At 48.8% G+C, this 24,176-nt stretch overlaps 10 protein-coding genes across 10 annotated transcripts, besides 2 other annotated features; 8 read left to right on the forward strand and 2 right to left on the reverse strand.

Moving 5' to 3' along the window:
- Window positions 1-1,226: 1,226 nt before the first annotated feature.
- On the forward strand, window positions 1,227-2,767 carry UA08_06737 (hypothetical protein; the record flags this gene model as incomplete). Its single annotated transcript, XM_020269047.1, has 4 exons — window positions 1,227-1,374; window positions 1,441-1,962; window positions 2,020-2,205; window positions 2,256-2,767. 4 exons carry the CDS (start codon window positions 1,227-1,229, stop codon window positions 2,765-2,767), a joined length of 1,368 nt encoding a protein of 455 aa, XP_020118160.1.
- Window positions 2,428-2,509: a repeat region (Identified by RepeatMasker using a combination of RepBase library and repeat library created with RepeatScout).
- Window positions 2,768-3,381: 614 nt separating the features above from the next.
- On the forward strand, window positions 3,382-5,140 carry UA08_06738 (hypothetical protein; the record flags this gene model as incomplete). Its single annotated transcript, XM_020269048.1, has 2 exons — window positions 3,382-4,313; window positions 4,486-5,140. The coding sequence occupies 2 exons, from the start codon at window positions 3,382-3,384 to the stop codon at window positions 5,138-5,140; spliced, it is 1,587 nt and encodes a 528-aa protein (XP_020118159.1).
- A 945-nt stretch (window positions 5,141-6,085) lies between these two features.
- UA08_06739 (hypothetical protein) lies at window positions 6,086-7,211 on the forward strand (the record flags this gene model as incomplete). Its single annotated transcript, XM_020269049.1, has 2 exons — window positions 6,086-6,588; window positions 6,656-7,211. The coding sequence occupies 2 exons, from the start codon at window positions 6,086-6,088 to the stop codon at window positions 7,209-7,211; spliced, it is 1,059 nt and encodes a 352-aa protein (XP_020118162.1).
- A 974-nt stretch (window positions 7,212-8,185) lies between these two features.
- UA08_06740 (hypothetical protein) lies at window positions 8,186-9,961 on the forward strand (the record flags this gene model as incomplete). Its single annotated transcript, XM_020269050.1, has 3 exons — window positions 8,186-8,240; window positions 8,316-8,845; window positions 8,915-9,961. 3 exons carry the CDS (start codon window positions 8,186-8,188, stop codon window positions 9,959-9,961), a joined length of 1,632 nt encoding a protein of 543 aa, XP_020118161.1.
- A 754-nt stretch (window positions 9,962-10,715) lies between these two features.
- UA08_06741 (hypothetical protein) lies at window positions 10,716-12,054 on the forward strand (the record flags this gene model as incomplete). Its single annotated transcript, XM_020269051.1, has 5 exons — window positions 10,716-10,742; window positions 10,874-11,030; window positions 11,127-11,153; window positions 11,222-11,644; window positions 11,717-12,054. The coding sequence occupies 5 exons, from the start codon at window positions 10,716-10,718 to the stop codon at window positions 12,052-12,054; spliced, it is 972 nt and encodes a 323-aa protein (XP_020118156.1).
- Window positions 12,055-12,585: 531 nt separating this feature from the next.
- On the forward strand, window positions 12,586-13,971 carry UA08_06742 (hypothetical protein; the record flags this gene model as incomplete). Its single annotated transcript, XM_020269052.1, has 1 exon — window positions 12,586-13,971. The coding sequence occupies one exon, from the start codon at window positions 12,586-12,588 to the stop codon at window positions 13,969-13,971; it is 1,386 nt and encodes a 461-aa protein (XP_020118155.1).
- An 820-nt stretch (window positions 13,972-14,791) lies between these two features.
- Window positions 14,792-18,277, forward strand: UA08_06743 (Alpha-mannosidase; the record flags this gene model as incomplete). The annotated part of the gene is made up of 4 exons (XM_020269054.1): window positions 14,792-14,940; window positions 15,010-15,515; window positions 15,592-17,584; window positions 17,638-18,277. 4 exons carry the CDS (start codon window positions 14,792-14,794, stop codon window positions 18,275-18,277), a joined length of 3,288 nt encoding a protein of 1,095 aa, XP_020118158.1.
- Window positions 17,369-17,439: a repeat region (Identified by RepeatMasker using a combination of RepBase library and repeat library created with RepeatScout).
- A 248-nt stretch (window positions 18,278-18,525) lies between the features above and the next one.
- On the reverse strand, window positions 18,526-19,484 carry UA08_06744 (hypothetical protein; the record flags this gene model as incomplete). The annotated part of the gene is made up of 3 exons (XM_020269055.1): window positions 18,526-18,804; window positions 18,864-19,106; window positions 19,203-19,484. 3 exons carry the CDS (start codon window positions 19,482-19,484, stop codon window positions 18,526-18,528), a joined length of 804 nt encoding a protein of 267 aa, XP_020118157.1.
- A 355-nt stretch (window positions 19,485-19,839) lies between these two features.
- On the forward strand, window positions 19,840-20,677 carry UA08_06745 (hypothetical protein; the record flags this gene model as incomplete). Its single annotated transcript, XM_020269056.1, has 4 exons — window positions 19,840-19,902; window positions 19,982-20,180; window positions 20,298-20,487; window positions 20,560-20,677. The coding sequence occupies 4 exons, from the start codon at window positions 19,840-19,842 to the stop codon at window positions 20,675-20,677; spliced, it is 570 nt and encodes a 189-aa protein (XP_020118154.1).
- Window positions 20,678-21,978: 1,301 nt separating this feature from the next.
- Window positions 21,979-23,508, reverse strand: UA08_06746 (hypothetical protein; the record flags this gene model as incomplete). The annotated part of the gene is made up of 2 exons (XM_020269057.1): window positions 21,979-23,158; window positions 23,225-23,508. 2 exons carry the CDS (start codon window positions 23,506-23,508, stop codon window positions 21,979-21,981), a joined length of 1,464 nt encoding a protein of 487 aa, XP_020118153.1.
- Window positions 23,509-24,176: the final 668 nt, after the last annotated feature.

Genomic DNA, 24,176 nt, shown 5'->3' on the forward strand with positions numbered 1-24,176 from the left:
CTGGACTCCCTCCATTGCAAACCGAGCATATCCTAAGCTTAGAATGGGAATGGTGGCCATTATAGTACCTAGGTAGTAGTACCCACTATCTACTTAGTATTGAGGGAGTCAGGCCTAGAGGCTACTACTCAGGCTAGAGAGGCTGTGGCGGGTCGATGCGTCGCCGTCATTTAAATCTTCAAGACAAATGCTACTATAGCCCAGGGTCTTTGCCCCTTCAGCTTAGACCTTCTAGCACTCCTCTGTGGGGAACTTCCAGAGAACTTTCCGGCGTCTGAACGGATGAATATGCCTGCTTCCCCGAATCCGCTTTCTCAGACCATCAATGTACTACTTACGTGTCTCTTTAGCTCCCTTCCAGAACGATAGTCAATATCTTTACTGCATTTTGAAAATGCCGTTTGCGAGATCCGCTCTAAGCATAGGGATGGTACCCTTTTTTTTTCCCCTATGTGTGGAGAAGATGTGAGTGGATTGCCGACGCCGCACTGGTAGACATATCTAGGACCAAAAAAGGTCAATCAACGGTTCCTAGAATGGGTTGCACAGCCCATGGCTTTTAGAGTTCGCATGGGGACTCATGGCTTGCCTCCTTGCTGGACTGACAGATAGCTTGGGTCTAAACGTCCAACACGGATTAGCCATTGTCTTTCCCCGGTGCACAGACTTAAAACTGACCTATCAATCAAAGGGACTATCAATCTAGATGCTTGTCTTCATGGTACTCTTCCGGCTACGTCGATCGTGAAAAAAGACCATTGCGTTGATGCAAATCGACTGCTCTGGCATCCTGTCATACCTCAACAAGGTGCAGACATTTAATATGAAACCTCGCCCCCTAACTACCACACATCTTTTTGTTATCGGTCTCTCGTCGATGTTTTGAAGCTGCCGTGGAGTTCATTCCAGTGAAGCGTCTTTTCTGCCATATACTTTTCTACTTCGCGACTTCCGTTGGTCTCGTCTAAGCTGTCTATCTCTGTGATGAGATCAGTCTGATGATTTGATGTTGACAAGCGGAATGGATGAGTCTCATAGCGTGAACACAGAGCACAATCGCACTTTGCTTTCATACAACAACACTGTTGCGGCATCGCATCAGACGGCATTGGTTCGTTCTTTCTTTGCTCCTGTTACGGGATCCCCGGGCTAAACCAATTCCCCATCAACAGCACAGCACATCCACTACACCAGGAGGGTTTGGAGTTCATTACCCGCATTTCGCCATGATATACAGTAACCAAGACGGCCAAATTGCCTTCGAGAGCTCCCCGTCAATTGCGGATTCAGAAAGAGCTATTTTTACTCCAGATATCCAGGAGAGATTTGCAGAGTTGGTCTCCTTGAGGTCACCGTCACTTGCGAACTTGTCTGGTTAGTGCCTACTAGCAGCAACCCCATGCACAAGATTGTTGTAGCCTTTGACTTACGTGGAAGCAGTTGCAGCTAGGCCGGTGCGCCCCGAACGTAGCCGAGGCCCTTGCGCATATCCCAGCATGGCAGGAAGAACAAGACAAAGGGGAAGCTGGAGTCCGATATGTGGAAGTCCCACGCCACTGATTCCGTGTGATTGGCAAGTCGGTCAAAACAGACGCCAAAGACGGGGAGGCGGCAGACGCCGAGAACTCGGGCTGCCATACTCTTCGATTGCTGCAGACTTCGGGGGGGACGCTCTAAATCTGCCCTCGGCTTCAGGCTGTGTCATCCGTGTTGATGACGAGGCTCGCCTGAAAAAGTACTATGAGAAGGCCTTTGAGGGCTTCCAACAACTGAACTGCAGAGTTATAGCCAAGGCTTTCATCAAGCTTGTTGAGCCGCGAAAACAGGTCAATTATCCATATAACGGACGACGGGCATCCTCCAGTCCAGGGGGCGAGAGGCGTGCAGATCCGGAGATGACGAAGCCGCCATGGTGGCCCGCTGGCGTCACTCACAAGGAACCAGATCATCTTCTCAAAGCAGGTACGTTGTTGTCCGGAAGCTCATATGATAGTGCTGCATGCTGATTGCCGGTCATAGAGCGCATCCAACTGCTCATCCACATTCTTCGAGAGCTCCGTGAAAGCCACGACATCACGGCCGAGAGGCTGCGCGATGCCGGACAAGATGTGCGCCGATCCATCAGCCCGCCTGAGCGGCTCCAGATCCTGGACGAGGTATACAGCGTCCGACACATGGAGGAGCGGTATCTGAGGGGCGAGATACGTGAGTACCACCACCTGCACTCTTCTCACAGCGGTACTGACTGGGAGCAGCCGGCGATGTGCTGGTCCCGATTGCACAAGTGCACCTCTCAGGGCCTGAATTCGAGGGGAACGACGACTCCAGCATGCGCAGCAGCGAAGCGCCGTCGTCGTGGGGGATGGACTCTAGCGACGGCCGGAGCGAGACGGCCGGCACGTACGATCACCTGATGCCGTACTCCCACAGCAGCAGCATCAGCAGCAACAACAGCAACAACAACAACAACAACAACACCAGCACCAGCACCAGCACCAGCACCAGCAGCCATCCTCCCGGCTCTTCGTCGACGCGCGCCAGCTCGTGGGACAGCAGCATGCCATACAGTCCACGAGAGTATCCCAGCAGCGCAACTTCGGGCGTGCCGTCTCCTCACTCGGTCGAAGTGTCCCCCCCTAACCACCATCGGCCCTCGTTCTCGAGCTACCTCAACCAGCCCATGCTCGCCTCTGCACCTGTCACCACTGGCGTTATGTGGAATCCTGCGCTTCAGGCTCCAGCTCCTCCCTATCACCCTCCGTTCTGAGACCATTTGAAATCCGCCGAATTTTGCATCTTGGGTTCGCATATTATTGACACTACTACTACTATTATTATAACTATTCTGTTTTAATCCTAATTTTCCTCTGGTCGCGCGGCACTCTCTTATAGATTTCGGCAGTTCCTGGCTCGGCATTGCTCATTATCAGCATGTTAATCGTGTATTTCGGGTGTTCTTCGTCAAAAGTTACGCGTGTGTGTGCATGGGATGCTGTAAATACATCTTACTATATAATACGATATGATATAATGTGATGAGAGCAAGCAGTAGCCAAAAGCATAAGCCGTATTCGAGAATATGCTGGGACATAGTTGCCTGGGAGCCTCAGGCAGGAGCTCGGACGGAGCTTCAGCCAACCATCGCCGCCCGTTCAAGCACGATCTCCAACTAACCTACCATCCACGCTGCGTTCTGGATAACGCAAACGCTACAGCGTGTCTGTCACTTGTGGTGAGTACCTGCCCATCCAGACTTCTCCCACCGCACTGGCATCCGGATAACTTCGTGTTCTTCTCTTCTTGGGAGAGTTGCCCCCGATATTGGGGCCCTGGACGTCCTCTCAATGCCACGCGCGCAATAGCACCAAAGATCACGAGACCATGCTGACTGTAGGCCGCTTTACCAGTCGTTCCTACATTATTCACTCGCGAGGCAGCCGGACTCTGCTGGATTTCCAACAGAAACAGGGCGCGATGGAAAACGGCACAAATTCGTTCCCGCAGAGCAAGTCTGCTCCGGCCCTATCCGAGGAAACTGTCTCTGCTCCTCTTTCTCCAGACCTCCTTGCGACCGACGAAGATGGCATCTCGGCTCTTATCGAGGGCTCTGCGTCGCCCACCTCAACGCCTGGAAGGCTGTCGCGGAATCCCTCGTTCTCGAATAGCAGCTCGTTCCAGGAAGATTGGGAGACTTTCCCGCCGTTGGACAGGCTGACCTTTTTTGAATTGTTGGACACCTTTTCGTTTTCCCAGAAGCTCGAGAAATGGAACCAGACGCTGCATATGCAACGGGACCGAGTACGCCGTCAGCGTCAGAAGCTAAGATCTGTTTCTGGCTTAGCGAAGGATCGCGTGGTGGATGAATGGAGGAAACGAGTTCCGACTGCTGATGAGCAGCTGGAGAAGTATCGACATAGCATGCGGCACTCGGTCGATCGATTAACAAAGCAATGGAACGCAATAGCAACAGTCACCCTTCGAGAAAAAATATCGTTCATTGCCGGTGTCATGAACATTTTCATCAGTGGGTACATTATGGGAGCATGTCCCGAGTACTTTTACTGGTGGTACACTGCTCAGCTTGCCTACTTCATGCCTATCCGTCTCTACTCATACCACAAACGTGGCTACCACTACTTTCTGGCCGACCTGTGTTACTTTGTGAATTTTTTGGCCATGTTGAGCATTTGGGTTTTCCCGCAATCGAAGCGACTTCTGATCGGAACGTACTGCCTGTCTTATGGAAACAATGCCGTCGCCATCGCTATGTGGCGCAACTCCTTGGTATTTCATAGCATGGACAAAGTTGTTAGGTAAGCCTTTCGATTTCCGTTCGAACAAGAAACAATAAAGGCACAAAATTGATCGTTCGGCAAGTGTATTCATTCATATAATGCCACCGGCTACTTTCCACTGCCTCGCGCATATGACGTCTCCGGAGTTCCTCAGGGAGAGATTCCCAGCCATCTATGATGTTAAATTCAGTCAGCCAGGCGCGCCTGAGCATTTTACCCTTCCAGCAATGATGTTCTGGGCTTCTATTCCATATGCAGTCTGGCAGTTATCCTACCATCGAATGATTACCGTTCGTCGCGCGGAGAAGATTGCCGCGGGCCGGCCTACCAGCTTCACTTGGCTCCGACGTTCTTACGCCAAAACCTGGATCGGTAAAGTTGTGCTTAGTCTGCCTGAGATCCTTCAGGAGCCGGCATTCATGTTGATTCAGTATCTGTACGCGCTTTTGACGATGATCCCATGCCCTCTTTGGTTTTGGTACCGCTGGGCTAGCTCTGTTTTCATGGTGGTTGTGTTTATTTGGAGCATTCACAACGGAGCGGCTTACTACATCGATGTTTTCGGAAAGCGTTTCCAGAAAGAGTTGGAACAGTTGAAAAAGGATGTTGCCAAATGGCAAGCTAGCCCAGATTATACTACTAGTCCGCTTCTTACACCTGGGCTCCCCGCACTCGCAACGGACCAGGGCTCCCGCTTGCTGAACGATCTGGCTACCACGCCAGCAGAGGAAGCGGACAAAACCAGCCTGGAGCGCATCCCAACTCTTGATGCCCTGTCTGAAACCACCGGTATTCAGACTCGTGCACCCGATACAGCCTCTGAATTGCGGGATCGAACCGCATAGGGGCTTTGTATTCATGACCTCAACTTAATGACTTCGTTCGCACTTTAGCAGATAGTCAACTGGAGCTATCATCCTTGTTAAATCAGGATTGCGTTTTATGGATATTTGATTTTCTTGATGATACCACCACACGTACACGTCTGCAAGGCTCATTGTTGTCCTGTCCCGGTACTTTTCTGCCGTTTGCTTTTTTTTCTCTCTCCTTATGAACATGCTCTTATCTTACGATCTAGTCATATATCCGAATCTTTAATACATACATCAGAATGGAGATGCACCATGTCTAGCGGGCATGTGGTACTTGTTGCATAGGAATGCAAGGTTTCCTTGTGCAAGAGCCTTACTGAGAATAGGCCAGCAAATATTTGACGTTAAACAAAAAAGCTTGTGTTGGTATATGCGCTAGAGGAATGCAGTCTCCTTATTGCTGAATTATGACAGGTGCTACATTTCCTTTCATACAAGCATTCAAACAATCAGAAGTCGTCCCTTCAACGCCCATATGTGATGTCACATGAATGATGGATAAGCCACCAACGAAGTCCCTAATCAGGACTCCTAGACTTTGACTGCACCATGTACAGCAGATAACTACCCTTCAGCTCTTTCATGAATTCCATTCAGGCACCTTCGGTGTGGTTGTCTGAAACGGATCATTGCATAGACATGTCTAGCAATCTGAACCAGAACAATCCTACTGTGCCGTCTGCCAAGATAGCCTGGAGAAAGTTGAAACGCCCACGGCCTGTGATATAAAGCCTTTTGTATGGACTTTGCATGGCAGATAGCGCGCCCAAAACTTTGGGCGAAGGATTGCAAGCATAAATAGCGAGATTCTCTTGACCTCATGTAGTTCAAGCAAGAAGAGGCACAGCCAGTGCAGCATTGTTCCCCCTTCCTCTCCTTCCGTATTTCTACCACCACCATAGAGCTGCCGGCTCGAACATGACTTCCAAACCCGATCCGCCATCTTCACTTTTTGACCCGTCCATCTGTCCACACTGTCTCCGAAACACCAAACTGCCGCGACAGGGCAATGGCCAGGCTCTTCCCGTTTCGATACCAAATGCTCACATCGATTTCGCCGACTTCAAAAACAGAGTGAATGCAGCACTGAAATCAGAGGCCGAACAAGACCACCATTATCAAGAAGTGAAGGTGTTACTGCTCAACTGGGAAGACAACGACATAGGCTTAAAGCCTTCTGGAACAGGCTCTTACATCCTTGATGAGACCCGCCAGTTGATGGAGATGTTCAAGAACACCTATCACTACGATGCCAAATACTACTTGATTCCCTCCAACGACCCACAACAGGAACTCGCGCAGATACTTGTTGACAACGTAACGGACCTGACTAGGAAGCATCGAGCGGGCAAAAAAGTTCTTTTCATTGTGTATTACAACGGTCATGGCGTTTACAACAAGGGCAAGCTGATTTGGTCAGCGTATGTATTCTAGTCTTCTTCTCAACATTTCTTCAAGGGATTACATGAATACTAAGTAGAGACACAGTCGCGGCACAATTGATTCGCAATCTCCGGCGCTGTCTTGGTACGACCTCCAAACTCAGCTGGAAAAAGCCAGGTTTGACGTTCTACTGGTTTTGGATTGTTGCAACGCTGCCGGTGCCATCACAAGTGAAAGTAAGGAGGGTGCAATGGAAGTACTTGCGGCGTGTGGTCGCGAAAGCATTGCTCTCGGCCCAGACGTTGGCTCCATTTCTGGTTCGCCCTTTACACATTCCTTGACCCGACATTTGCACGAACAAGCATCGGATCCCGATGGATTGCTTACGTCAAAGCTGTATTATCTACTTCAACTGGACCCTATCCTCGATAACCAGTCTCCAAATTACTTTCCATTTGATCATCACCGCGGTCCGATCGTGTTGCGGCCGCTACTCTCGGATGCTGAAACGGCTCAAATCTCAAAGCGACAACAAGACACGAGGGCCGGCCCTGTAGCAAAAGTCCTTATTTCAGTGTCTTTTTACGGAGATGTTTTACCAGATGCTCAAAAATTTGTCGAGTTGTTCAATGCACAACGCCTCAGGAACTATCCAACATAGAGGTTGTTGACGCAAGTGTTGGGGCAGAAGCAGCTTTCGCCAGTGATTCAACACTCATGCTGTTTTCGATTCCTTTCTCTTTGTGGGCGCGACTACGAGGAACACCCGGCCTTTACTTCGTGGGATACGTCAAGTCCCAAAACCTTTGCAGGGAAGCAGACGGAACATCTCCCAAAGATGTATGTAATATCTCTATCTCCACGTTACGGAAGTTGGTTGCAGGAGCTGAGCTGTATTTAGGATAAATCGCACCATACAAACCAATCTCAATTATTGACAAACCCTAAACCTTTATGAAATATTAACTGCACAGCTTCTGGTAACAAGTTTACCTTGAGTGAAGCACGGATTATATAAGAACTAAGAACCGCCATGGAATTCATCATAATATAGAATACACCACCCAGGTAGGTACCGCTGATTTCAAAAGTACCTAAATTCAGGAGTGGAGGCCACTGGCATGCGAATCTATATCGCTTTATAGACACTAACAGACAAACAAAAGCCACATATATCATGAATGAACGTTCATTTAATTTCAGCAAGTCTATGAGAATGAAGAAACTTTTTCCATTTTACTACCTACTAAATTCCTCTATACCATTATTATGTAGTATGCATGTCGAAGAAAATGACCAGGCTGGAATGAATTAGGGCTAGTATTTCTGGCCTAAGGCAGCAAGTTATATAAGCAGGCATATCACGTGACGGCAGTCTAAGCTGTCCGCCGGAATAGAAAGTAAAGTAAGCTTGACATCAAAGCTCACCTTTTTTCTGTCTCTGAAATATCTACAAGTGCTCTTAAAATCATCTTTTTTTCAGGTATATATTACTCTTGCTTTGGAGAGGAACATTATAACTGTGCCGGTCCGCCTTCTCCCTTTCCATTTGTCGCCTTACATCTATACTCCTGCTCGCAAGTGCGAGCCCGTTTTCCGCAGCACTTGAAGATTATCATATCAAGCTTCGTCATCATGAGGACCGCAAGGCTTTCCAATTCAGTTTCCGCGAGCCGTCTTTATCGAGCGAGTAAGTGATATCTATCTTTTATCTGCCTGCCTGTACTTGGTGAAATTTCTGCTTCAAATGCTAATTATCACTCAGCGCCGGCGAACTTTCCCAGCGTCTTTGCGGCCCGGTCGATCGCACAACTACAACGCAACAGTCGCGCTTTTCCCACCCATGTAAATGCATTGGCAGTGCTTGTTCCTTACCAGCGAACATATGCGACCGAGACTTCCACATCGTCCAGCTCCGGGACTCCTTTACCGCCCCCAGGGTTCGACGCCAACCAAGCCAAACAGCCTCTCTCCTCGCAACCAAAGGATCAAGCGGCGGGCAAAAACGCATCTTCCCAAGAGTCTTCATCATCAGCGACACCAAATTCTCAGCAGACAGTTGCTTCGCTGGAGAAAAATGCCGAGGGCGGTGTTAAAATTGCAGTGGAGCCGGAGAAGCGAGCCATAGAGAAGAAAGAAGAGACCAAAAAGATGACCATCGGACAGAAGATCAAGCACGAGATCCAACATTATTGGGACGGGACAAAATTGCTTGCGACGGAAGCCCGTATTAGCGTAAAGCTGGCGATGAAGATGGCGGCCGGCTATGAGTTGAGTCGTCGTGAGAACAGACAGGTATGCTATGCACACAATGCGTCACCGTGTCTCTGGAGCTATTCTAACAGTTATTCACTTTTGATGTAGTTGCAACGTACTGTCCAGGATCTAGCACGCTTGGTGCCCTTTTCAGTATTTGTTATTGTTCCTTTTGCCGAACTGTTACTCCCTGTTGCTCTGCGACTCTTCCCCAACATGCTCCCCAGTACCTACGAAGGACAGAAGTCGCGCGACAAAAAAGCCGAAACTCTGCGGGGTACTCGGAAGGAGGTTTCGGCATTCTTGAAGGACACTTTGAAGGAGACTGGACTGCCGTTGAGCGCCGAAAACGCCAAGAAAGAAGAGTTCACAGAGTTCTTCCGGAAAATCCGCTCGACAGGCGAACGGCCCTCAGACGAAGATGTCATCAAGGTCATTAAAATTTTCAAAGATGACTTGACACTGGACAACTTGTCCCGACCACAGTTGGTTGGCATGTGCAAATATATGAACCTGAACACATTTGGCACGGATGCTATGCTGCGATACAATATTCGTCACCGAATGCGCCAGATCAAGCGAGATGATCGAGCAATCTCTTATGAAGGCGTGGACTCTCTTTCGGTTCCCGAACTACAGATGGCTTGCGCATCGCGCGGCCTACGCACACACGGAATGTCTCCAGGACGTCTGCGAGACGATCTATCGATGTGGTTAGACCTACGTCTCAAACAAGGAGTTCCTTCGACATTGCTAGTTTTGAGTAACGCTTTTCAATACACTCAGCAGTCTGCCGATCCAGAGCTGTCATCTCAAATCGACGCTCTCCGCTCTGTTCTGTCCAGTATTCCCGAGGAACTATTCCACGAAATTGAGTTGGAAGTTCACAACGCTGAAGGCGCAGCTACTAACCGACAACGTCTTGAGGTTATCAAGGAACAACAGGAACTGATTGAGGAAGAAAATGAGCAAAACACAGAGCAAGAAGGCAAGGGAGTCTCTGCGCCAAAGGACACCGAAAATATCGACGACAAAGAAGATCAGCCCAAGCTCGAGGCAGCTGACCAGCAGGCAGCTGAAGCTAAAGAGGCTGAAGCCGACCAAGTCAGCGCCGAAAATGGGTCTACACAGGAAGACGCCGAAAAGAAGAAATAACGGAAGGGAGAAAAAAAATATACATCTCCGGTCAATCTGTTTTAGAAAACACACAAAAAGACATGCTCGCTCATGCATAAACCTATATCCTCTCCCACTCTATTACAACATCGATATGAAAAAATCTTTTAATATAGACCGTTCGTCGCGCAACGCTTGTACATTTACTTTACTTTTTTTCTCTCTCTCTCTCTCTCCTTTGCCTTTCATATAAATGGCTTGGATCTTCTTTTCTGTCTGGGGAATATAAGGACCAAAATATAGAACGAACTTTGATGATTACTGTTGGGCGTGGTCTACGGCTTTACTCAACGACAGGACTACGCCATAGTCAGGCATGTACAAACGGCGGTTTCTCCGCTTTTTTGCCCTTTTTTTTTTGTGCTATGTCGTCAATGTAGTATATTGTCTGTTTTAGTGAAATATAATATATCAGAGAAAAACATTGGGTTTTGTTGCACATTGATTCTGTCGTGGTTACCAGCAGTTGAGTTATTATTGACGCTTCTGCCTCGGCAAGTGGTGGATCGCTGGGGTCGATCACCCAAACTTTCTTGCCATCACCACCTTTTGCTTCAATGTACACAACTCTACCTAAGTATCATCTGACAAGCACATTCCAAGGCAAATGAACACGCCATGCTGGGGCTCTCGAGCAGCTACTACCACGAATACTAGTCTGTTAAAGGGCAACATTCGCTGTCCACTTCCTCGGTCTTCACGGGGATTGTCATTGACAACACGGAGTGCGAAAATGGCGCCCTTATCCCCAGCTTCAGAGGTATGTTCCTCCCACAATCGTTTCATTGAATTATGCATTGCTACCACCCACAATTTGTGCTACATCTCGAAACCCTAGCTGATGATATCTGTAACTGACTTGTGCTACGTGGGACGCTATGCGCGTACTAGAAAGCAATCGCTCGACTGCGCGAGTACAAGCCTCCGCCTACCAATTATCATTCAGTACCACTTAGTCGGAGAGCTGCTGTCTTGCTTCTGCTCTACGCTGATCCCGACGGGGACTTGAAGACGGTCCTGACTATTCGAGCGAAGACTCTTAGTTCGTGTAAGTAGTGCTATCTATCTGCTCCTAGCAGGGGCCGGGTCCTATGAACAAAGGAAGAAAATTCGTTGTATATGCTCCGAGGGCTGATATTTTTAGTTGCTGGCCATGCTGCGTTTCCAGGAGGTACGCATCCTAACCTTTTCTTTTCTTTTCTTTTCCCCCACAAACACTCAAGTCTTTACTCCGTATAGGAAAAGCGGACTCGGACCAGGAGACTGCTTTCGAGACGGCCCGCCGAGAGGCTTCAGAGGAAACCGGCCTCCCTAATATAGGCGAGCCGTTGTTCCCGCCGTTCTGGATAGAGCATCTATGCGAACTGCCCGCCAACCTGGCTCGAAACGAGCTTGTTGTCCGACCTTGCGTGGCCTTGTTACATTCATATAATGAGAAGACAGGCCAGAGCGCTGATCCGGAGGTTGCCTTGATTCCGCGGTTAGATGCAAAGGAAGTGGCAGCCGTCTTCACGGCGCGATTCCATAATTTCTTAAAAACAAGCGACGAATCTTGTCTCGACGATGTTGAGCGACAGCAATCAGGTGATTGGTATCGGGGGTCGTGGACGACATGGCATGAGTCCGACTGGCGAAGTATCCCTCCCCCTCCCCATTCCCTTTGTGCGTCCGCTTCGTTCTTTGATGTTTCTTACTGTATGCGAAGCTAATATGCGGCGGGGGGGTGCTCTGCAGTGCATCATTTCTATGTTCCCACCTCAGAGAAGAGCGTTACTAAACCTAAACCAACAAGCAGTCAGAGCCAAAATCAAAAGGCTGCCATCAGCGAATTAGAAGAACGGGAAAGGTCTGGCGAGCTGACCCGCTACAAAGTCTTTGGCATGACAGCGCGTATTTTGGTGGATGCGGCTCGGCTTGCGTACCACGAGGAGCCGGAGTTCGAACACAACAGCCATTTTGGCGACGAGGAGATGATTGCTAAGCTGCAGAGGATCGGTAGACTTGGTGCGCTTAAGCGACCTGATGATGAACTGACTCGCGAAACCATGCAGAAGGCTGCGAAGCTCAGTTAAGAGAAGCTTCGGCGTATCTCTCTCCTCTCTCCTTCACTCACCCCCCCCCTTTTTTTTTTTTCACCCTTGATGCAGCCAAGAGAGAAGAGGGGGAGGGGAGAAAAGAGACACATAGCATCAAAATCTGACATGGATAACAAACATTCCGGAGAGAATACTTCCATGTCTGTAGTGAAATTTTCCCCCTTGCATGCAGATGCAGCCGTTCTTTGTCCCACCATTGGCTGCGTCTGCCCGCCACAGCATGGCACTATCAATGCACCGCAACAGCAGTTCTTGAGGTAGAATTTAAATTGCCCTGAGATTCTTGTCCTGTTGCCGATCCATGCTCCATGTCTTTGTTGCCAGCATGGGCCAAGACGACAGTTCAGAGCGCAAAGTAGTACTCCATACCGAAATCTGATATAAGGACTAAATGCTCTGTGACTGCTACTTTCATGCTTGACTCATTCCGTATAACTCATAGCTACTACGCTACCCAATTGCTTTGCCTTGCATTTCTCCTTCGCCAGGTGGCAGTTGACAAGCACCATGGCCCTGGGTTCAACATATCACAAGAAAAGCTCCCCCCCGATGGCTGTCTCTACGTCGCTGGAAGGTCTAGAGATAGGTGTTCCTCCGCCGAAGCGCTCTGCCCCCTGGCTAGAGAAGCCGTTGCCAAAACTTCCAGGCCGAACATCCAGCATGGGAAGCGAAGACAGCGGCGGCGGAATCGTGCTAGTTGACTACCACAGCCATAATTACCATGATGTTCATCATAATCATCACGACGATCATGCGACCGCCCGAAAACGCGCACAATCCGAATCTCCAGAGCCCTCAGGGCGATTCTACCGGCGACGAAACATAGCGCACCGAAACTCGGTGGTCCGTACTCAAGAGGGAGGTTCGCTCAGCTTCAAAAATCTCTTGGCTGAAGAGCCATATGGCGTGGGCACGCATCTGTCCAAGGCAAACCACTACTTTCGCGAAAAGAAATGGGACATCTTCCCAGAACTTGCACCGCCGCAATCGCAGTCCATCTCACCTATATCATCGACTACTTCCAATAGTACCCACAAATCATCACGGAGAAACATCACTGGACCCAAACCACCAAGAGGGCTCAGCCGGCAGCAGTTCTATCATGAAGGCGAGGTCTTTGGCATCAACCTCAAGCCAGTTGCCACTCAAATACAGCAGACCCTAGTGAACAAGACATCGCAGTTGCGATTGCGGAAGAGGACCGGTCAGGAAGAGGGAAAAACAGAAGTTGGCATATCAATGCCCCCGCGATCCCGGAACAACTCTTCTGCTACGAATAACTCGGACACAACAACGCTCGTCGGCATTATCGATAGCTCTGACGTCAAACGCGGTATAGCCGTGGTGCGGCAGCGCATGCGAGAGATGTCACCCTGGAGCCGCCCTGAGTCTAATGAGGAGGACCACGATAGCCGTGAAGGGTCAATATCGCTATGGAAAAGTACCTCTACATCTGTTCAGAACCTGGTGTCTCAGTTAGAGACTAAAATGCAAGGGTCAAAGTTGGCAAAAAGCTTCACCCAGCCTGTAAACGCGCACTTGAGCGATGCAGCATCCGGACCAGCGATTGACCATGACCATGACGATAACCACGAACCTCACCGCGACCCTGATGAGCCTGAACCAGAGCCTGAGATTCAGGCTCTTCCCAAAGTGGCCGGAAAGCCGGTTCTTGCCATACAAACCCATTTCGACGCATCTGTGGTCTCACTACTTGAATACTCCAAAGCCATTCGAGCAAAGAGCGGCTACGTCCTCATCGCCTTCGACGGGGCGAAAAAGAAGCTTGCTGCGATACAAGCAGCGCGGCGCCGGGCTGAACTCAAGAAGAACATCCGCGTCGTCGGCCCAAATGATAAATATCCCGGCGGTTCAGACAGTCATTGGGTTTGATTTTTCTCACTTTTACTTGACCTCGCTGTCTACACAGCATTTCGGCTCCTAATTTCAATTCGATCGTCTAATTGGCCGGGGATATGCTTCTTAGTATTTAGCTTTAATCAAGAACAACGGATCTATTACACCAGTCCCTAGGGAGCCCAGTAGACATATCACATATCTTCTTCTCCGAAGGTCTAGTCTAGCCCATAGATATTCCTCCGAAATTCACTGGATCAGTCACAACACTAAGCACTGCATATTACGTATCAACACACTAGATAACTAGCCCTTGCTGCGAGCCCTCCATGCATATCTCGGCTGGCGGCGTTGCCGTGGTTGGCACAAATGCAGGCCCCTTGCATATCGTCACTTGGAGAAATGTAGAGCCTGAAACAATTGTCCAGCATCTTGCCTAGATATAACGACACTCTTTCAAAGAGTATGCACATAACGAGCCTTAGATGACATACTGTTCGATTAGCCTTGCTATCAGGTTTGAAAGAGCAGTCATGTCGGGCTGTATACTGCGAAAATAGAACACGTCGCCCTATTACGTCACGGCATGGCATCAATAATGCGCTGCCTCAGGCGGCAATGGCTACTCCGCAAGCGGGCGTCATCGGATATGGGGAAGGTTTAGTAGCGCGCGCTGGCCAACCAATCACGGCTAGGCAAGTGAGGAGCTACGTCGTACTCCAGGTCCCGCCTTCCTTGACTTGAGACAAACAACACAACATACCTCGTTTATCGCCATCGTGTTGCTGTTTATTTCGAATTGCATAGTACTGCAATTTACTTCTACCTCTCTGTTGCTCTGTTGATCATTCTCGCCATGGGTGGAGAGGCTCACCTAAGAGCTCCTCAAAGCTCTTATCCGAAGCTGGTCGAGCGCCCCGTGGGCCAGCATATTAAGAGCATCTACCTGAACAGGCTGCGCCAGTTCACCGACGAGGGCTTGTACAAGAACGATGGGCTTGCAGGGTAGGTTCAAGCCTCCTCTCACATATGGTTGAAATGGCTGTATTAATGATGGAATCTCTCATCTCGCAGCAAGTACCACGATGCCATAGTCTCGGACGAGAGCCATGTCAAGCTATATGTCTACTCCCCACCGGACTTATCGCGACCAACCTTTGAGGAGGCAACGTCGCACGAATTCAAGCCAACCAGCGTCGGCAATGCCTTTGGGCCCAGTTGGGCCACGCATTGGTTCAGAATCCACTTGACAGTACCCCAAGATTTACGGAAGAAAGAGGGACTGGAATTTCACTGGGATGCTGGCAACGAAGGCTTGGTCTGGACCGAGGATGGCCACCCGTTACAGGGCTTAACCGGTGGCGGCGAACGCATCGAATGGATCATCCCGGATAGCTTCCGTGATGGCAAAGAGCATGTCTTTTACATTGAAATGGCTTGCAACGGAATGTTCGGAAACGGCAATGGCAGCTCTAATGCGCCTCCTGATATGAACCGATATTTCACTCTGTCCAAGGCCCAGATTGTCGCGGTCAATTTGGAGGCTAGGGCATTGTACTATGATTTTTGGATTATTGGCGGTAAGCCTTGCCTTTAGTTACCGAACTTTATTTCCCATTCTTCATTTGTTCTTATTTGCTAATTAGCCCTGATAAGATGCCGCAAGGGAATTTCCACAAGACTCTTGGGAACAGCATGAAGCGCTCATGGTCGGAAATGCTATTATGGATGCTTTCATCGCAGGCGGTGGGAGCCAGGAGTCCATCAAGGAGGCTCGCAAGGTCGCTCAGCGATATCTGGGCGATAAAGTTGACTCACACAAGGTATACGACACAGGGACTGAGGCCATTGTCTATGCGATCGGACACTGTCACATTGACACCTGCTGGCTGTGGCCATTTGCAGAGACTAAGCGCAAGGTCGCTAGGTCTTGGTCAAACCAGTGCGACTTGATGGATCGTTATCCGGAGCACCGTTTCACGTGTTCTCAGGCTCAGCAATACAAATGGCTCAAAACATATTATCCATCTGTTTTTGATCGTGTGAAAAGCCATGTCAAGGAAGGGCGCTTTCAACCCATCGGTGGTAGCTGGGTTGAACACGACACCAATATTCCCAGCGGCGAGTCTCTCGTGAGACAGTTCTTGTATGGACAGCGCTTATTCGAGAGCAACTTCGGTGAAAGATGCCGCACATTCTGGCTGCCTGATACCTTTGGATACTCTTCTCAGCTACCACAGCTATGCCAACTAGCTGGTATGAAACGATTCTTTACTCAGAAACTAAGCTGGAATAACATCAACAATTTCCCTCACACAACCTTTAACTGGGTGGCTCTCGATGGTAGTCAGGTTATTTGCCATATGACACCCGCTGAGACGTATACTGCGTCCGCCCACTTTGGCGATGTGAGGCGAAGCATCACTCAACACAAGTCCTTAGATCAAGACAAAACATCGCTCCTGGTTTTTGGCAAGGGAGATGGAGGCGGTGGTCCGACCTTCGAGCACCTGGAGAAACTACGTCGATGCCGTGGTCTATCTGACAAGGTTGGCTTGCTCCCTCGAGTCAAAATGAACACTTCTGTGGATGAATTCTTCGACCAGCTAGAAGACAAGGTCGCAAAAGGCGTGAACTTTACCACCTGGTATGGTGAACTCTACTTTGAGCTGCACCGTGGTACCTACACCACCCAGGCCAATAATAAGCGAAACAATCGAACATCCGAGTTTTTACTTCGCGAAATAGAGTTTCTCGCAACACTTGCCAGTCTCGAGACTGCCAACAGCAAGTACAAATATCCCAAAGAAGACATTGACAACATGTGGGAGTCAGTTTTGCTCTGCCAATTCCATGACTGTTTGCCCGGTAGCTCCATTGAGATGTGTTATCGTGATACGGATGAGATATATGCTGAAGTCTTTGCTACCGGACAGAAGCTTAAGCGAGAAGCTCTACAAGCTCTTGGTATTTCTGAGCCTAAATCTAAGGGAGATGCCAGGTTCTTAAATACTTTGCCATGGTATCGTCAGGAAATTGTTAAGATTCCTGAGGAGGTCTCCGACACCAAAGGTTCAAGCTATGCTTTAGCGAGTGGCCATCCTGGAATAATGGCAACCCAAAAACTCCATCCTACAGCACTGCCACAGGTTTCTGTCAAAGAAGTAAGGGCAGGGGTTTTCCGTCTGGCCAATGACAAATTGAGAGTTGACATTCAGCATGGTGTAATCATCTCGCTGTACGATGTCGAAGCTGAGCGAGAAGTCATCTCCCGAGGAGGAAAAGCCGGTCAACTCGTTATTTTTGATGACAAACCTTTGAACTGGCAAGCCTGGGATGTGGAAGTTTTCCATCTCGACTCACGCAAGGAGCTCAAGGCTGGAACCACCTCCATTGCTGAGAATTCTCCCCACTGCGTTAGTGTCGTGACCGAAACTCGAATTAGTGAGAACAGTTGGATCAAGACTACCATAAGCCTGAAAGCGTCTTTGGTCGATGGGCCTTCGCTTGTCGAGTTCGAGAGCGAAGTAGAATGGCGCGAAAACAAAAAGTTCCTCAAGGTTGAGTTCCCTGTAGATATTCGCAACACCGAAGCGTCATACGAAACCCAATACGGTATCATTCGTCGCCCGACGCATTATAACACCAGGTACGTTGTTTAAAATTTTATGCGCATGCTGGTATGATCTAACAAATCCACAGCTGGGATATGGCCAAGTTTGAGGTTTGCTCGCACAAATGGGCGGATCTCTCTGAGTACGGCTACGGCGTATCGATTCTAAACGATTCCAAATATGGATTTGCCACTGTCGGTAACCTGATGCGACTGTCACTGCTCAGGTCACCTAAGGCTCCTGATGGACATGCCGACATGGGCCGTCATCATATTCGCTATGCTATACTGCCACACAGCGGACCTCTCGATCACCGCACCATTCGCACCGCCTATAATTTTAATCAACCCTTGACGGCTGTTTCAGCGCCCCTGTATCAAGGATCGGAATGGGGCGAAATCGAATCCGATAGACTCAAGGCAATAAGACTCTCCGGGTCGGAATCTTTGGTTCTGGATACTATAAAACGAGGCGAAGATGATGAGGATGTGTCACGCGGCGAGCTTCCCAAACGAAGTGGCCGAAGTGTTATTGTGCGCATCTACGAATCCCTAGGTGGCAAGAGTCGTGGCAGGATCGAAACCACTTTGCCTGTCAAGAAAGTCTGGAAGACGAATATTTTGGAAGATGACGAAGCCGAGTTCCCAATCAATGTCCTTCGGAACCAAAACCACGTTGATATTGAATTGAGACCGTTTGAGGTAGCTACGTACAGATTGCAGCTGTAGAACTAGCAATTCATTCTTGTTATTGCTTGATTTGCTATTTGTTTATGTACCTATGTATTGGTTCGTCAGTTTTGATGGCATACAAATGAACTTCATGCTCTACGTCATTCATAACATATTCTGTAAAAGAGTAATCACACCTTCAAAACGCCATTCCAACCAGATAATTTTACACATGACCAATCCCGATGCTTGGAACGCGACACAATTCCCTTGGTTTAAGAATAACACCCCCCAAAAAAACCATTTCAATCACGCCCATAACTTATCTTCAACCTCTTCGCGGCCGGCTTACTTGAGCCATTATCAACATCAGCATCCGACTCATCCTTCGCAGCTCCGGGGGTAGATGCACTATTTTTCTTCTTATTCTTTGACGAACCGCCCTTTGACCCTTCTGACTTGGCGCCACCACCACCGCCTCCTCCAGCGGCGTTATTAGAAGTAGACGAAGGACCGCCGTGCGAAGATGTTGGGGTCGGGGCATGGGACGGTGTAGTTTGTGCTGAAGACGGAGTAGGCGAGTCCTTGAAGGGAGTCAGTAATTTACGAAAAATCAAAGACAAACAGAAACCAACAGACATACCCTCATAAAAGAAGCCGAGCTCTTACTAAATACCCGATCATTATCGGAAACCATTGCCTTTCGTCGCGCTGTTCCTCCCGCTCCTGCTCCGCCTGATAATGAGAGAGTGCCTGCCCCTCCACTGAGTCCAGAGGTGCCACTCGAGCCTTTGATGTAGTTATCGAATCCCTTGATTATGTTGCCTGCGCTTGTGTCTTCGAGGTAGGATTGTTCAAAGCGGAAGATTTGGTCTTCTAGTTGTATCTTTTTTTTTTAAAAAAATTTTTTGAGAATATGATGTTAGTCTTCTGTTTTCGTCCATTCTTTTTTTCTCTCCGCCTTCTTGTAATTCAAACATACCATGCTTTTATCCATAAGCCGTTTCTTCTGTAGAGTATCACGTAATTCACGTCGAAGCTTTTCGTAATAGGGCAATCCGCGATTCTCGTTTGCTGCCGTTGCAGGCGCGCCGGCCGAAGGAGTGGCAGGGTTTGCGCCTGGATTTTTTGAAGGGTTTTGTTGCGATTGATTTGTGTTATTATTGTTATTGTTATTGTTTGCGGTTGTGCTATTGGTGCTTGCTGCGTTATCGTTGTTTGACGCTGATGCATTCGGCGCAGTGGCCGAGGTAGTGTCCGCCATTTTGAAGGTCAGAGAAGTAGGATGTATATGTTAATCACGAACAGAGCGCGGTGAGAAATAGGTTGGCAATGTGTTCTTTGAAGGTGGTTTATGATTGCGAACCTATTATTATGCTTGGAGAAGCTAAGAACAATTCGATGTCCGCAACTGTAAAAGCTGTGTTTGTCATGTTTGCATCCGGCTTCGCTATCTCGTCGGCAGGTGACGACAGCGGGTGATCTGCTCAAAACAACAACATCGCCTTTTCCTTCGTTTGGTTTGAGGATCAGCTGCATCGCATAAGCTGTGGTGCTGTAAAGGAAACTGCTACCCTTAACTTCTCCTCATTGCCATTGATACCGAAATCCACCGAACAATGGATCACTCACACATGGACCACGGAGATATGGGCCACGGCGGCGGACAATGTGTTACGAATGTACGTCTGGATATACACATGTCATTCTTTTTATCTGAAAACAGTCCAAAAAAAAAGGCAAGAAACTAATAATAAACAGATGCTCTTCACTTGGTCCACTACAAACATGTGCATAATCTTCCCCGAGTGGCGTATACAAGGCACCGGCTCGCTCATCGCATCCCTTTTCGCAATCATCCTGCTCACCTCTGGCTACGAGGCTGTTCGAAGCTTCACTCGTCTCTATGAAGCATCACATGCTCAGCGACTCAAGGGCTTTTCTTCTGCTGTTTTGATTGGTACGTGGTCTCTGTATCCTTCTGAACAATGAACACACCTGTCCCACCCCTCCTCCTCCTCCGCCTCCTCTTCTCCTCCCCATCAGCCTATTGCTGAAGCTCGGCTATATTTAAAAGTCGATGAGAACGCTGGCCCTGAAATTACACCGGGTAATGCAACCCTGGAAGAACCCAGAAGAGGAGGTCTTGCACGTTTCACGAACTCACTGCTTGTAGGCAGGGATAGTAAGCAAGCGGTGGAGCGGCGGGGGCGGTTGATCATGGCGACACTGTACGCGGTGCAAGTGTTTTATAGTTTTTTCATCATGTGAGTGATTTCCTGTCCTAGCCTGGAGATTGGTCGTTGCTTGCCCTTGAAAAGAGACACTGACAGTGGTAGGCTTCTCTTCATGACATATAATGGATGGGTTATGCTTTCTGTGGCTGTCGGCGCGTTTGTTGGATACCTTGTTTTTGGCGGCGATGCGCCTGCAACGAAATCCGCAGCGTGCCACTGAAGTATGAAGTATTGAATGTATAGAATCGACGCGGGCGAAATATCGCGAGTAGACTGCGGTTCATCCGAGTATTTTGGATGTTGTTATAGCATACATATTTGATACTGATGAAGAAATCAGTATGCATATTTCATTTCAGCAACGCCGAGCCACCAGTTTCTTTGGCACCTAAACTCACCTCACCTACATATAAATAAACACTCAACTCAATAAGCAGCTTAGAAGCATACATTCCGAGTCGGGGCTTGTTTCCATTAGGGATCTCTTTCTAGGTCGTATTCCAAAAGCGGTCTAGCGTGTCTCTCAACATCCAGCTCCATGGAAACTGGAAATGATCATGCTCAGCGAAGAGCACGAAAAGAATATGATTATCATCCTCTCTCTTCATCTGAGTACAGGGCACACACCTTACCTGACGGTTGGGGGTTACTCTAACGAGAATGGGCTGTCAATCGAGTCCGTCTTTGATTAATTGGAAAAGAGAAGAACAGGATAACTGAGGACTTGTTCCTGGTGGGTTTATAATCTATGATCATAGAAAAGATACCTGGTGTTCGTCTTCCTTACGACTTTTACTGGAAGTTTCCACGGGGAAAACGTGACGAAATCCGTGACGCTTTCAAGGCAGCATTGATGTATGCGATTGATGTATGCGTTCCATTACTACCTACTGATTTCTTTAGACAACTGCTTACTTTATCTTGATTATCTAGTGACTGTGCCAGCCCATGGTGTTGTCCAAACCTGGGGTAACATAACCGCCAACCTGCTTAGGGATGAGGCTACTAAGAAAATGTAGGCAATTTTGGTCTTGAATTTCGGTAGATTTATTGGGGCTAATGTGGTACTTTTCGCCCTTTTTTTTTCACTTTTATTCTAGGTTGTCGCAGTAGCAGACTTTCTACTGAAAAGGTCACCTGGCGTGGCAACCTATGGTTACCATAGGCTAAAGGTTTGCAAAATATCGTCAAAAAGCCCACAATATGCCACGGCCATTCCCACCAAATGTAGACGAAGATGGTACCGTGAAAGAAACGCTCTGGGAGATTTGAAACAGATATGTTTAGCGCCATCAACTTCCACTGCCGGTAAAAAAGGTTACAGGTGAACCCGAGAAGGCTTATAGAGCTCAGGGGCCCCACAGTAAGTGTACTTCGGCGACCATCTCTAATATGCAGCACACATATGTTCGTTGCAGGGATATATCCATTTCTTGAAGTTCTGCACAGAATCTGGACTGGAGCCGCTTGTTTGTATAAATTCCCTGGATATCTGCAAGTATGTCGTACAGAGTAAGACGATCAAGGAACTTCGATATCACTATCATCACCACCGAAACCAAAGCTGAACTCGCCGGTTTTTCCACTCGGGTCACCATTGTCAGGAGGAGCATGCACAATTTCATTCCATTTTCGTTTCCTGCCTTCTTTTTGCTTTTGCAATTCCTCAAGCGCTGCCTCTAGAAGCTCTGAGTGCGATTGTCTCATTTTCTCGACAAATTTCGAATAAGGGTCGTGGACATTTTTACGAAACCCAGAGACTTGATCTGCTTTGTTTTGTAGGAAATCCAGGGCCGCGGATAGATGCGCTCTAGGCACAAAATTCTGTGTAATCGCGATTGAAGGCTCTAAATTGACTACCAGATGCCACCAGCCCGATGGGACGTGTAACACCTCACCTTCTCCACAGACACCTTCGATGCAGCCAGGTGTGCGTCTGGCTTCGGCATGAAACCCCAGTAACCATTCAGCAATGCTCAGAGGCGATGTCACCTCGCTCTGGTCGACTGAGACGTAGACACCTGGAGGGGGCGAAGAAGATGGAAACATAATCCAATACTTGGAGCCACGTATCACGGCATTCCATGCGCTCGTTGCGTTTGGATCTTTGTGAAACGTACTTCCTGACCGTTCAGGCCCTACGATCAACCAGCGGCTATCAGGCCGATCCGATTTGAGGACAGCAAAGAGATCCTCCCCAAAGCACGGCGGTGGCCAGTACGCGGCATCGGGTATAACTGACGGTTGCCCTACTTTGAGGTCCATCTTTGAGACAAAGCTGCGGTCGAAGAGATACAGCGGGCTTTCGTCAGCATTGTTCTTCATGTAGTCTACGTAGGTATTCAGAGGCCAGTCTACAGCTTCTGCACGAAAGACTGTGCTGCTGTAGTTGTCTAGAAGTTTGTCTGTAGACCACTGCCGATAGACTGGCCACTCTTTCACTGGCCCGGTCAAAATGAACGGTCGGTCAGTCCATTTTTCTTGGAACTCCTCCGCCGACAGGTCCTCGAGCCGAGGGATTCGATTGTGAGAAGGGATGCCCGTGACATACGGCTCCAGGGCTATGTGCGCACAATAAAAGGGCCGGTGAAGAGCATCAGAAAACAGGGCTGAGCAGTCTATTGTTGGAATTTGCGATGGCGATAGATTTAAGAAGGTAGCCCGCCACGTCCCCCGCCAAACCAGCTTCTGACGAGATTCCCTACGAATCGTCAGTCTGAGCATTCATTTTTCCATGGTTATGCTATCTATGATACTATCTTCTTACCCAACAAGAAAGGTCTTCCATAAATCCTCGGAGCGTGTGAATGCATACAATGCCTTGCAAGTACGGCCGAGTCTCAACAGACTCGCCGCATCGAGGAATTCCAGGCACATCAAGATAAGCTCATCAGGCAGCGCATTGAGGGTTCCAACTGCGTCGCGGAGATTCGACGTTGCAACCAAAGCGTTGCCACTCGGTTTGACGCCCAGCGGATGGCAGGGAATTGCCTCCCACCGGTCCTTCGAGTCGCCAATGGCCCCGACGTGGGCAACTTCCGTTGCTGTCATCTTTCTTTGTTGTTGCTGCTGTTGTTGTTGTTGTTGTGCGTTGCCTTTTCTTTGTGAGCATCCTCCATATTTGGTTACGAGTCTTATTGTTTGCCCATAAAAGCCATGGACGTTGCTGGATGCTTCAGCAAAATAAATTAGCCCTAACTCGGCCTAACGTCACCCAAAGCGGGAACCGCCGGCGCTGATTGGCCGAACCTGCATGGAGACGCTGCTTGCTGGACCAATGAAAACTCAGGGATGCCCTCGCTCGATGGGCCCCCTAAAGAGATTTCAGCGAATCAGCACAGCGGGCGCAGGGCGGCAGAACATAGCAGAAAGCAATTTGCGGCCACTGGTTGGGCAGAGCGAGGGAAAGTGGCAGGCTCGCAGTTGCCTCGCGCTAAGATAGAAAATTTCACGGCGTGTAAGAAAAAAAAAAAAAAAAAAGAGCCACTGGCTGCTTCCTCTTCTCTCTCCTCTTTCTTCCTCTCCACGTTTTTCTCAACGACCATATCACATCTCAGATACCACACACCCCCTAGAATCTTGCAGCGCTCTCTTGATCGAGAGCCGTGATTCTAGTTGTTCCTTTATTTTATTCTCAGCGTCGTAGCCACTACTACATCCCGCGGGATTGTTTGTGGTTTTTTTCTCGGCCTCGCCAACGTCAACCCCACTGTCAAAAC

Source organism: Talaromyces atroroseus, assembly GCF_001907595.1.
Source record: "Talaromyces atroroseus strain IBT 11181 chromosome Unknown scaffold_9, whole genome shotgun sequence".
NCBI lineage: Eukaryota > Fungi > Ascomycota > Eurotiomycetes > Eurotiales > Trichocomaceae > Talaromyces > Talaromyces atroroseus.